Source organism: Chlamydotis macqueenii, chromosome 9 (genome assembly GCF_036417535.1).
Source record: "Chlamydotis macqueenii isolate bChlMac1 chromosome 9, bChlMac1.mat, whole genome shotgun sequence".
Taxonomy (NCBI): domain Eukaryota; kingdom Metazoa; phylum Chordata; class Aves; order Otidiformes; family Otididae; genus Chlamydotis; species Chlamydotis macqueenii.
Window position 1 is genome coordinate 7,932,334 of NC_141564.1, and position 13,784 is coordinate 7,946,117.

General features: G+C 38.1%; 1 protein-coding gene across 2 annotated transcripts in view; it reads right to left on the minus strand.

Annotated features, from left to right (window-relative positions):
• Window positions 1–13,784, minus strand: part of UGGT1 (UDP-glucose glycoprotein glucosyltransferase 1) — a 41,564-nt gene that overhangs the window by 19,209 nt on the left and 8,571 nt on the right. Inside the window, exons 8-21 of one of the 2 annotated variants that reach the window (XM_010115903.2) lie at window positions 13,627–13,727; window positions 12,700–12,799; window positions 11,545–11,605; window positions 10,283–10,374; window positions 9,088–9,238; window positions 8,700–8,819; window positions 7,525–7,610; window positions 6,007–6,142; window positions 4,994–5,125; window positions 3,228–3,392; window positions 2,877–2,997; window positions 1,984–2,082; window positions 885–908; window positions 257–351 (exon numbers count right to left, since the gene is read on the minus strand). In XM_010115903.2, the coding sequence (XP_010114205.2) occupies window positions 257–351; window positions 885–908; window positions 1,984–2,082; window positions 2,877–2,997; window positions 3,228–3,392; window positions 4,994–5,125; window positions 6,007–6,142; window positions 7,525–7,610; window positions 8,700–8,819; window positions 9,088–9,238; window positions 10,283–10,374; window positions 11,545–11,605; window positions 12,700–12,799; window positions 13,627–13,727 (1,483 nt within the window). The remainder of the gene's footprint in view (window positions 1–256; window positions 352–884; window positions 909–1,983; window positions 2,083–2,876; window positions 2,998–3,227; window positions 3,393–4,993; window positions 5,126–6,006; window positions 6,143–7,524; window positions 7,611–8,699; window positions 8,820–9,087; window positions 9,239–10,282; window positions 10,375–11,544; window positions 11,606–12,699; window positions 12,800–13,626; window positions 13,728–13,784) is intronic. The other variant, XM_086754312.1, reaches the window with a different exon arrangement.

Genomic DNA, 13,784 nt, shown 5'->3' on the forward strand with positions numbered 1-13,784 from the left:
TTTAGAGCCACAGGCTTAAAAGAACATCTTTTCTTTATTGTATTAGCATAGTGCCAAGAGGGGATTCCATCCTAGTACAAGACGGACAGCGATGTTCCAGCCCCTACAAATAAGATGATGCTGGAAATTGGTTCTCCCTGCAGGAGACCAATCTCCCCAGGCCATACAACAGGAAGAAACATAATCTGTGTTTTTCAAGCCTCTACCTACTGCTTTATTGGCACTTCTAACCTGTTCAGATGAAACCATTACCTACCTGATGTTTAATGGCATCATACAACAATTGCCTCCCTGAAGGCTTATCAAAATCGCCAACAATCCAAAAAGTAACTGGTCTAACAAAGGAATCGTCTGCAATTAAAACAAAAAGTGAGAAATTTCAGGGTGAAGGGAAGGAAAGCTTCAGTTTTTCCTCACTTGGAGAAATATGATGCACGTGCAAAGGTTTCAAAAAAAAAAAAAAAAAGAAAAAAAAGATATAGATGAAGCTAAGCTGTGAAGTCTGGCAAGACAAGAGCAATAGTATTGGTATTATATTAGGTTTCATTTACCTCATTCAGAGAGCCCGCATGAGACAGCATGCATCACTGTTTCTAAGCTGGATTTTTAATTTTGTTTTGTTTTGTTTTGTTTGCTACCTTTTTAATTGAGAATTTATAAAATGAACCTATAAATAACTTGCAGATTCCAACCAGGGTACAGACATACCGCTTCTTTTTACTGAAGCTGTTAGTTCACAAAATCAGTTTTGTATAGAGAAAAAAGTGCTGAAGCAAACATGCATTTAAACAGCTAGCTTTATTTCCTGCTGGTTCTAAAGCCAATGTTACAAAGGAACCAGAAAATTCCCAGAACAACATATGAAATGCTAAAGCAGGAGTTACCATAGATCTCCTTGGAAGACATTCCTGGTCAAAAAGCAGAAAGGAAAGAGGGAAAGGAGAGAGACATTAATAATTTCATAGTAATCCCAACATGTATCAAAAAGCTGCAGCACTGCACTGGGCATAACTGAATAACTACAGTTCAAGTCCAACAAGCAACAAATTTGTGATCATTTCATTAGAATAAGCTTTGACTCTTTCTTCCCCTCAAATAGATTGATGCTTTATCTTCATGTTACAGTACTAATAACACAACATATTACCAGTTCCATACCATACCATGAAGGCATCATTCTGAAGACCGTTTGCATAAAACTGGCATGCCGTTACGACTTGGATGTTAACCATTTCTGTTATCTTCCCTCTTTAAAAACTAGCATGACAATGCTATTTCAGTACTGTTGCTGAGCCAGCAATACATAGAACTTTTCTATTATTTTAGAAGATTAATGTGCTACAGCATTACTGTAAACAGATACTGTAAACAGTTATTAAATACCTAAAATAACAGAAAGGGCAGTGACCCAAAACTGTTAAGCCATGGGATTGCAAACCAATGCACACTTTCAAATGAGCATGCTGAGGTGTAGGTTTAATTAATACTCTACAAAGGGAAAACAAAGATACTTGTTCAGATCTAAGTGACTGAACACGAATCAAGGGCAAATGTGAGACAGAGCAATGGGAACATTAGGCAGTGCATGCAGGTGGCAGTGGCTGGGGATAGTACTGGGGAAACCTGTGAGAGTCTAGTACAGAAGACAGACAGTAACAAGAGGAATTGGTTCAAATGACAGCAGCTTATTTACGATTCCTTACTGAAATGGATACAGGAGAAGCCTGATTAAGCTCTTTATTATGTCTGTGCATGCATTTCTTACTTGATAAGTACAGCTGAGTTGTAACTCTAATGGGAGACTTTACGTATAACCATACTAAAATGATACTATCAGCAAGCAATGCATGCACTGGAGCGATAAAAACAGCACAGACCACATTAGGTGTTATCTTATATAATGGGCAATAACAATTTTCTTCTGAATCCATGCAACTTTTACATAAGATTAGATTTGGGTTCATAATCCACTGCAGATGTTACCTTTCTTTGTTAAGTAGGTCATGCTGTTTGCAACAGCAGCTGTCTTGTCTTTGGAATCCAGTGTGGTAAATCGAGCAAAGTCATCCACATAAAAGTTATCTGAGGAAGAAAAAAGTGTTAGATGCCAAAGCAAACTATTCCATGTAAAATGAAAGAAAAATCACTACTACTACCAGAACATTAACACCACATCCCATTTTGTCCCTCATGATAATGCTTTTGATGTCTCATTTCCACTGTTAATATATAATAAGCTGAGGAATATGTATTTTTTTCGTAAGTTACATTGCTGTCTCATAAGTTACAGTAATAACTACACTGCATATTTGATATGCAGAAGTCAGTTGAAGAATTGTTCAAGTCTTATGTAGTTAAGGTAATTTATGTAAATAATAGACATTTAAAAATCCAGTGTGTTACTATTTTTCAAGCAACTCAAAAAAGGTAGTTTTTGCAGTACTGTCATTATACTGCAGAGTCACTGCATTGTGTGTTAATACGTTTAGCCATGAAAAGTTCTGCTAAAGCGTATGGCACAGCAAATCTTAAGTAATTCTAGAGATCACTGTCAATCTCTTCTCAGAAGATTAGAAATAAGAAACAAGCTGTCACTTTATACATTATATGACTGTTCTTGGCTTTTGCTAGCATTGCTAATTTCTCAACTTCATGAGTCATATTTCCCTAAATGTTTGTATAAAATTAAACAAATTCCCGTTTTGAAAAATCTGTAAGTGTTCATGTTGGTATTGTACATAACATCTCCCCCGGCACCAGGACTGGAACTTTACTCGGGGTGCTGTTAATACTTTGCTACTAGAGCTTTCTGTTGGGACAGGAAAAGCCTTTTACTCAGATACTTCAGGTTTAATACAGTTAAAAGCATCCCTTACTCATTCCTGTCAGATCTAGGTATTCTCTGTCAGGCATTAAGATCCTTGAATTAATTCTTGGAACAACATTAGGCTGGTTCATGATATACTCAACCACATCTTGGTCATTAGATAATTCACCCTGAAGGAAAGAAGAAAGAAGTAATATCTGTTATTTCAAATGTGTATTTGTCTTGGATATCTTTAAAAAACCAAAACAAACAACCTCCCCCCCCGAAACCAACAACAACAACAAAAAAAAACCAAGAAAGTATGGAAGTTAAGTTGTCTTGTGTATTGCATATTCAGGGACTTAGAGTCATTTTTTCCAAATCTTGTTTCTCTCAATGCACAGCTGAATTCAGCACTTACCAGGTACACAGCTCGCTGGAAGATGCCTGTGGTTTCCAGGATTTTGTGCATTGTCACAGTTTCTAGGTCATCAGGATCCAGCTGATCTTTTTGAAAAGGCATTCCATTGAACAGCACAACAGGGAGAGGACCCACGCCCGTTTGCTCATAGTAACTTCTTGCTGCCTAAATACAGGGAAAGAAGTGGCTTTACCATGTCAGCCCATTACCACAAGGATTCACAACGCTTCCATGCAATATCCACATAAGTCTATTATAAGCACACTAAGATGTCTTTCCAGCTTTTTTATGGTACAGGGAATATTAATTTTATGCAGTGCATAAGACACTTTCTGTATCTTATATGCACAAGGCATCCTTGTCTTTCAGAGTTTCAAAGTAAAAAAAGCTACTTCATAATACAGAAGTGCAAAATATTCCATTAATTTCATACTGTAAATAAATTAATCCCAATGAGCACTTTGTGGTAATAGCAAAAAGTGCACAACAGGAAATCTGACTTTGCATATGGAAGCAAATGCAATGCAAGCAGTGATAGCTGTAACATAAAACAGGTAGAGATTTTCTCTTTTTATTTTTTAAGAACATGTTTCTTATACTTGTGAAAAAAAAAAAATTTACTTGTGGGGGATGGAGTTATGTCAAGACAAGTTTCCCCATTTCACGTAACCACTACAAAAAGCACCGTCATTATTGATACTCTGTTATAAACAGGAGTTAATCAGGTTCTGCTGATTCTTGTTGAGGGCTTTCAAGATCTTTTAAAAACACAAATACCACAAAGCTCAGATCACATGAAAAAAAAAAAAAATGCTCAGTGTTGTTTTAACTAGTGTCCTTTATATGGAGATAAGCTGTTTCTAAAGGCTTCCTTCCTTACCCAAAGGCTTTGCCATGTTTTAAGATGCGGTTGTGCTGAATGGTGTCAGGTACACCAGGGCCTCCAGAATGGCCTCTCAAGCCTTCTGGAGGAGAGCACTTTGCATGTGTTCGGAGTTTCTTAGGAGGGGTGGTTGTTGCCTTTGTTTTGTTTGGGTTTGAGTTGGTGTCTATTATGTAAAATGAAAAGGCCTCTGTCATACAAAAATGTCTGTCTTATTGGTTTTGATTTCCTCAAAAAGCTTTTCCCTTCACTTTCCTACATCGGAAGATGGAAACCATGTGTGCATACAAGCCTATTTATATAACCCTGACGGCATTCCTTACATTTACAGATGTAGGCAGCATCATCAGTGTTACAGAGCTACTGTAGACAGTATTTTCATTCCTCAAATAAATTATTTGAGGAAGATTTCAAAACACCTTGCCTATAGGCAAGGCATTTTGAATTCATTGTCATTACTTTATCTAACCTGGTATTCAAATACCAATAAAGGAAACCCACACCAATCCCACCAAGACATTAAGCTCTTTGCTTTTCATATGAACCATTCCATCACCTTCATATTTTTCAAGCAATTTTAAACTCTACTAAAGTCTCCAAACCAGAATGAAAGTATGACTTACGAGTCACAATAAAGTTATCTTGGTTCTGGTGCTATACATACAGTTTTTTTAAAAAAATAAATGTTACAATATATATTATGTATATTATATAAAGCTTTGTGCTGAATATAAATACAGTATTACTAAAAGTCACCTAATGTGGTAACAAAATAGCTACTTGGTTAGTAAGAGATCTGAATCAAGAAATTATATGTAACTGTTTTCAAAATGGTGTTGAAAAAAAAAAAAGGTGGAAAAAGCTCTATTTAATGAATTCTTACCTTTCTGTTTTGATCATAGGCAGAATCAATTCCCAGAATGCTGTTGACTTCCACGTAAGGATACTGTTTCTCAAGAACACTAACCACATGCTCCACTTTCAGCCGATCTCCTGTTTTTACTTTGTTATATATCTGAATGGAGGATACAAATACAAGTTTACAGCTGCAACTGAAAAGCTCCTTTCCCTACTAAAGGCAAGTTGACCTGTCACCTGTATTCCAGTAATCATAAAGGCATTAACAGCTAGATTGCAAAATGTATTTTCATATTTGTTAGCTGCTCCTAACCACTTGTGGCTCTCACAATTAGTCTTACAAAGCTCTGACAATAGTAAATCCAGCGACACTGGAAGGAGGTAAATATCATGTATTTCTTTAAATAACAACTTGCATCTTTAATTAGAAAAGGTATTTGTGGGGGAAGAGTAGTGCTTAAGGGAAAAAATGCTCAAGTAGAGCATATCTGAAGAGCTACCCTTCCCTTCAGAACTCAAGACATGCTTGTAAACAACACAAGACTTCACATGTAAAGTAGTTAACTGTTTCCCTCTTGAAGGAAAAAGATTTTTGACTTCCAATATATATTAAAAAAATTAGAATAAAAGTTGTTGTCTTCAAGTCACCAGCACTTTTAACATTACAGTATGCCCTAGCTTGTAGATTTGTGCAACAATGTCAAACCACAAGTGAAAATGCATTTGCTAGTACCTATAATAACCTTTTATGTGGCAAAACAAATTAAACTAACGAAGACATACAGAATAAGCAAAGAGGCAGGATCAGAAAAACGTGCATAAGTGTCACGTTACATCTATAGTCTCACTTGTTAAAGTCAGGTCAGAAGCACTTTACAAAGAAACACGTATGATCTGGTACTAGTATTCGCAGATACTCTGAATACTAACCAAGTCAAAGCAAAATTTATTCCATTATCTACACATTAGCACATTAACATGATGCTTAGATAAATAGAAAATATTAAAACATTAATTTTCCTTTAAATTAATACTTACAGACATGACAGTCTGGAAAGCATAATTATTGTCCATTTCTTGTGCAACATAATTGTATGCCCTGAGGAGGGCAACACCAGGATCCTGAAGTCCATCGACATCCTCCAAGTCATTAACCACAAAGACCAGTCCTATCCTGCAACCAAACAAATCCCCAGGTCATGAATCATAGAACAGTTAGGGTTGGACTAGATGGCCTTTGAAGGTACCTTCCAACCCCCTACAAGGAAACAGGGACATCTCCAACCAGATCAGGTTGCTCAGAGCCTCACCCAACCTGGCCTTGAATGTTTCCAGGGATGGGGCTTCCACCACCTCTCTGGGCAACCTGGGCCAGTGTTTCACCACCCTCATAATAAAAAAATTCTTCCTTCTGTCTAGTCTAAATCAACCCTCTGAGTTTAAAACCATGATCCCTTGTCCCATTGCTACAGGCTCTGTTAAAAAGTCTGTCCCCATCTTTCTTATAGCCCCCCTTTAGGTACTGGAAGGCCACTATAAGGTCTCCCCAGACCTTCCTCTTCTCCAGGCTGAACAGCCCCAACTCTCTCAACCTGTCCTCACAGGAGAGGTGCTCCAGCCCTCTCATCATCTTCATGGCCTCCTCTGCACTTGCTCCAACAGGTCCACGTCCTTCTTTTGCTGGGGGCTCCAGAGCTGGACACAGTACTGCAGGTGAGGTCTCACCAGAGATGAGTAGAGGGGCACAATCACCTCCCTCAACCTGCTGGCCACGCTGCTTTTGATGCAGCCCAGGATATGACTAGCCTTCTGGGCTGCAAGTGCACACTGTCAGCTCATGCCCAGCTTTTCATCCACCAGTACCCCTAAGTCCTTCTCAGCAGGGCTGCACTCAATCCCTCCATCCCCCAGGCTGTATTGATACTGGGGATTGCCCTGACCCATGTGCAGGACCTTGCACTTGGTCTTATTGAACATCATGAGCTTTGCATGGGCCCACTTCTCAAGCTAGTCCAGGTCCCTCCAGATGGCATCCCAGCCCTCCCTCAGGTGTGCCAACCGCAGCACACAGCTTGGTGTCGCAAATTTGCTGAGGGTGCAGTCGATCCCACTATGTCATGAACTTATTACACTACCAAATAATCAACTTTTCATACAACTGTCATCATCTTAGATAAAGGCTTTTTCTGGAATTGACTGATAAGATTTTGAGCAGAGCACCAGGAATTAAACTTAGGACATACAGTCTCTAATGGCGAGTTCTTCAGAATCTTGCTTTTCATCTCTTTCATTCACAATAGCTGCTTTTTAAGGTTTTTTTTTTCTTGGACTGTTAAAGAAACTGAACTCTGCTTTGCTAGTAACAAAAGTTATATTAAAAAAATTTTAAGTAAGAAGACTTAGTAAATACCCTTCCGAACCACCAATACAAGATAACTAACATTTCTGCAGTGTTCTAGCAATAAGAATTTTACAATTGCAAAAGTCACAAAAATAAAACTGATGTAAAAAAAAAAAAAACAAAAAACCAACAAACTGTTAAAACATAGCCGTTACCTCAGTGGGATGTGGTTACTGAAGAACATCTCTGCCACATTCAACAATTCTGCTGTGGTCTCGTGAGTAGGATCTACTATCAGCACCTGCATATAAATTGGAAGTGAAAAGTTTCTATTCCCTTAAGAAGTCAAGGTTTTTGATTAGAGATAGCTTCATTCACATCTCAGTGCAGAATTATTATCAGTCCTACTTTATACACTGCCAGGGAGATGAGGCCCACTAAATAAGTCCATATTTAAAATGCCCTGTCTAAACCACTCCTTTAACAAGAGGGGACGAGGCTCCTTATGTACTTGATCCCTAGCATCTAGGCTCCTGCCTCCTTTGTACACAAATCCACCCACTAAAATGTGCATGGGAGACAGGCATTTGTCAGAGCTGAGGAACACAGCATTGCTCTGCTCAGCCCCGTGGAGAGCCAATGCCACTTGCTGCTAAGCAAGCCCAAACCCAGACAGAACTGGGCCATTCAGAATGAATTTAGGGCCCTTTATTCATGCCAAGTATTGCCTTTTCTTTAATAATTTGCATGTTAAAAGTATTGAAACTCCAGAGTAAAAGATAACACACTAATGCTCCCACAGTTTGAGGTGGTTCAAATCCCTATCTCCCACTAATAAGAGAAGTCTTTTTCTACAGGGCCACCCCGCCACATGACAAGAGTTACAGTACAGAGTTTACTAACTCCTTATTAGATCTAACTTTAAAGTAGTTTACCTAGAGACTAAAAGGACACCCAGGATTAAGCTGAGGGCTGCTGATCATCTTTTGAAGTCTTGGTGCAAGAATGCTTTTTAACTCAAACTGTTGGCCTTAACTCTGTTAAGAAAATACTAATTAACAATTTTGAGGGATTCCATTAACCAACTATCAGGTATTAGCACGAAGTTGAATTGCACCAAATTCTCACTCATCAGATGATAGTTCTTTCCACTGATGAAGCCATTTTTGGCATCTAGTAGATGCCAGAGAATCATGCTCAGTAATCTCTGAACCTCAGCTATAATGTACTCATACTACGAGTACAACAAAACCTTTTAGAAAAGCATCCTATCTCAAGACACTAAGTGATAGGGAATCCAGCATATATGCAGGTAAGTTGCAGAAGCTAATGTCCCTGCTGTTGAAAAAAAGAAAATGCACATTTCATTTCTAGTCGGATTACTACTTACAAAATTATGGAAGTTTTTTCTAATTTGTCTGATCACACCTGGAAACGTGGGACGCAGCAGTTCTTGCACATTGGAAGGCCAGGAATTATACCGACTGTCAACTTCAAGATTGTTGATCCACTAAGAAAAAATAAAGTCATGTAAATGATTGAAAGTCCTCCTGCTTGAGTCTGAGACTTCAAATATTTTAAAATCAGACACTATATTGAGAAGTGTATGGATAAAAAGTTAAGCTTCTTAAAAAGAGCTAATTATATTTATAACCTTACTTTTTTCTTCACTGCAGTTTCAGAGCTGATTGTGAGAAAAGAACTAAAGTTCTCCTGACAGCTTAAGAACACACTGCCCAATGGCAAATAACGTATTTCCTACATAAACCCATACGCACTGAAATAGCAGGGCTTCTGATGTCCACAGCATAGTCAGAATCCGATGGCTGGATGTTCAACTTCAGAACATTGTGCAAGGAAAGACCCTCAATTCCTAAGCTGTGCAGGCCTTCCATAACACGAGCTTCATTGCGTAGCACATCAATCAAGCTGGAAGGAAAATTACAAAAAATGTTGAATTTTAAAGACACAGCAAATAACTTCCTCTTATCCTAAGCAATAACAGATGAAAGGTATAAATAAGTCTATGTCTGTGCATTACTTCTTCTTTATCACCTATTTCTAACTGTCCTGAGAAATCTGAGATACCTTAAACCTATTGTGCTGGTTTTGGCTGAGACAGAGTTAATTTTCTTTATAGCAGCTAGTACGGGGCTATGTTTCGGATTTGTGCTGAGAACAGTGCTGATAACACAGGGATGTTTTCGTTATTGCTGAGCAGTGCTGACACAGAGTCAAGGCCTTTTCTGCCTCTCACCTCACCCCACCAGCGAGGAGGCTGGGGGTGCACAAGAAGCTGGGAGGGGACACAGTCGGGACAGCTGGCCCCAGCTGACCAAAACTGACAGTATTAAACTGTCTTTACCCCAACCCATGAGTATTCTCACTTGTACTCTTCCGATTCTTCATCATGGGGCGAGGGAGAAGTGAGTGAGAGGCTATGTGGTGCTTAATTGTTGGCTGGGGTTAAACCATTACACCTATTCAATTATATTATATTTCTAGGAAAAAACTATAGTAAATCAAGATAACTAAATGATATACATATGTAATTTCAATTCCACATTATTGAAACAGATATCAACAAAGATATAGGGTGGTTTTCAGATGAAAAATTTTCAGTGATTTATCCTTTGAGAATCAATATTCTATCTTCAGATTAGAATCTGTATGATGATAGTCTTGGAGACCAAAATCTTGCTAGTCACAGCACAGATCAAACAAGCAGTACAAAGGTGACTTCCTATTCTGATATTTTAGGGTATTCCAGTTCTCACATCAGCTTTTTTTGTTAGAAATGCACTTGCCTAAGAGAAGGAACCATGATTTGCTTTTTTCATTACTTGACAATTAAACTTAGTCTAGATACAGACTTGCGAAGAAAGTTCAAAACTAAATGACTACCATCCGTGCACAAACAGGATGCAAACTTCTAAACAGGATACAATTACTCTGAAAAAGAAAAAATCCTACCTAAATATGTCCTGAGTGTCTAAATCAATAAGTAGTCCATTGATGAACAGGGCAGAATCTCCTGGTTGTAATCCTAATGTTCCTTTGAAATACTGAAAGAAAGTAGAAGGCCATTAGAAGAATGCTCTGCACAGAAAAATTACCAGAGAGTTGATTACTAGATACTTTTAAAATTGCAGATTTTATCTCCCTTATTGCATTACAAATTGCATTACATTACTTCTCAAGTACAGTCTTTGCTGACTTTGTGTGCACATCCATACCAGACGGAAAAAAAACAACCAAAACTATTTGGTGCATAGATACATGAAGGGGACTGCTATTTGTTTCTCCATGATCCAGTAGTGGATTGGAAAGTCCCTGAGCAGACTTCTTAAATACACTCAGATTAAATTAGAAGTTAATGGGCATATAGCATCCAGTTACCTCTCTTCGTTTTTAATACACAGTTTTGGGCAGAACAGACTTAAACTGCTGGATATTGCGTGGCACTCACTAGTCGAACTAACCACTGTGTTTAACACTGACTGTGGACCAGTTAAGTCCTGACCTAGTGGATATGTCATCAATGATTAACTGCCACTGTAGTCTGATCTTCCCAAAATCAGGCAGCACACAGGTGGAAAAAAAGTCTTATCAATATTTGGAATTTCTTCCAAGTATCTCTAAGCTGTACCCCATTTGAATGGATACTTGCCCCTGAATTGAGGCACCATCACAGATTGTGCCTCAATTCAGGGGCACAATCCTCCCAAAACAAAAATTTCCCACCTCTAGCTTGAAAAGTTCTGTTTAAAAACTTAAGAGGTATTGAAAAAAAGCAATGTCATAATAAATACAGATAAATACAGTTAACAGATTTCGAGTTCAGATACTGAACAGAAGGTCACTTTCATATATATTACCAAGTGCTTGCCAAGTAACCATGAGAACACCTGACTCCTGTGAACAACCATTGTAGGGGCAGCTCTCAACAAAATCCCATGTCATCATTTCCTAGCACAGTGATCTCACTAAAAGAATTTCTGATTACTATTTTCATATTTGAGCAAACAAGCTGAATTACACTCCTAATCCACATTTGAACATCCACCACTTCTTTACTTCCCAGATACTACTACTTAGACAAAGTTGTGAGTGAAAATACCAGGTCATTTTTAAGCAAAATGTAAACTTTTTAATAAAATCATTACTTTGAAAGCAGCTGAATTGATATTAAAACATAAGTTCAAAAGCAGTACATTACTTTCTGGAAGCATTACCTTTTGGTTCTCTTCAATTTCTGCTCTGAGTTCTGAAGAAACAACTGTTTTTGTTATGGCTCTACAAAAAAAAACCAACATCATGCTGTGAATCATCTTTCTGTTCATCTAATGGATAGATTAGACATGCACTTATCCTACTTTTTGTACCTTATATAAAAATATATTTAGTCTCCCAGTCTAAAGAGCTGCAATCAGAAGCACTTGCACTTTGTGGTACCATTAAACAGTAGGATGCACTATTTTTTTTATACTATATAATTCAACAGAACATAAAACTGTTAACCACATGCCAACTTTCAGTGTCTAATCTCACATTAGCCATAATAAAAGTGGGCATCTGACAGAAAGGTAGAGGCTGGCAGCAGAAGACAGGGAGATTTCACTCCACATTATGGGTTCCCATTCCTTTCCTTACACTGGATCTAGTGAATCGCAAGTACAGCTCACAGATCTGACTAAAAATGCAATTAGAGTGCAATCCCTTCCTTAAGAAGATATAAACAGCACAATCTTAGTATCAGTTGGTGGGAAATAAGACCAGAATTCAGATTCTTTATCCTCTCAGGTATATCTCCACCGACTCAAAAGGAGGAACTCCTATAATATCTTCACAACCCAGGTCATGGAATTTATCCAAAGAAACGTATTTCTACACTGGTTGGGCAGGCCAGATTATAACTGAATTTCTTGAAATTAATTTGAGTATGCTCAAGGCAGTTATTGACAAAGTGCAAAAAACAGAGGAATTGCTCATCAGTCTCTGACATGATATTGACTGGGCTGTTTGGCAAAGTTGACCCCAGAAGTGTGGGATCCAGTGAACAGATAAAGCTTAAAGCCGCCAAACAGAAAACCTATTCAAGAAATTCTTGAGGACTTGATGCAAGAGGTTCAGAAGCATTTCACAACAAAACAGCATGGGTGATTCTGTCAAATTTTCCTCCAGTCCACGTCAACTGCCATCCAAGAGAAACACTAAGATCCTCTTTGTACCACAGGCTGAAGAACTTCTTTGCATAATCATTCCCCAGTGTTTACTTGCAGCTAGATGGAAACTCAGAGATAAATCTAGCCAATGCTGCCTGTCTCAGGTTCTGCTCAGAAAAAAAAAGGATAGTAAGAAAACTTCTTAGAACTCGTAATTCAAGTTACCTGGCCTTTGTAGGAAAGTTCTGACTGAGGTCTTTCATGACCATCAAAGCATCCACAGGGGGAGCAGTCAAAATTCGAGCAGCAGTTTGAAAACTTAAATCTAGAAGTGAAAATACAGAAGTCTCAGAACTCTAAACTGAAAACAAGCCAACACAGAGTCATCTTACTTTTTTTTTTGCTTCTTTGTTATCTATGAAAATTCATTTTCTATCTGTGCCTTTAGATACTTTCTGTTAATCCTCTTCCTTGTATTCAACCTCTATTTGTTGCCTTGAAGTAAACCTCTCAAAATGAACCAATGTATCCTGATTACAGTTTGCTTCAATGAATCCAGACTATCACCTTTTTTTGGCTGAGGTGGGAGGATCTGCCCTTCAAAAAGAGGTACTTGTTTTATCAGCTAAGCTAGAAATATAAACAGCTATCTGTTGAATATAAGTAGATTCTTTGTGGCTACAACTTATGTCCAGCGTTTTGAATTACTCTTCTTTTCAGAGGATGAAAAGGCTTTCTACAGGCCTCTACAGATCATTTCCAGGGAAATAGGTCAGAGTTGCACGCAGACACTTTTGAAATGGTTTTCCTTTGGTCCATTTCCTTTGTGACCATGGAAATAAACTTGAACTTTCTTTGCTCTTCTCCATTTAGCAGATTACACAAGTAGTCAGCTTAAGAGTGAATGGCTTATGGTACTTTACAGTATAGAAAGCAAACCTCACTTAGAAGTCCTGTGAAACAATCTTTCTAAAAGCTATTTCAACAGGACTCTGCAAAGGAGCTTTGGAAAATCCAGTAGTTTCCAGTGCAGGAATTTAGTCAAACACTCAACTGCAGACAGCCACTTGCAACCGCATTTGTGTAGAATTCAAGACGACACATTTACATTCAGTTTTGCAGTACAATACTGAAAGTCTTCATACAGATTACCTTGTAACTGCCATACTTTCAAAGGTGCCATTTCATTGGTACTTTCCACAAGGTGTTTTCTAAGCTCTTTCAGCTCTTCTGAGAAGTCAGGATACAACTGCCTAAAAGGGTAACAGGAGAAAACAACTTCTGTGGTTTCCTATAAGCAAGTCTTCAAA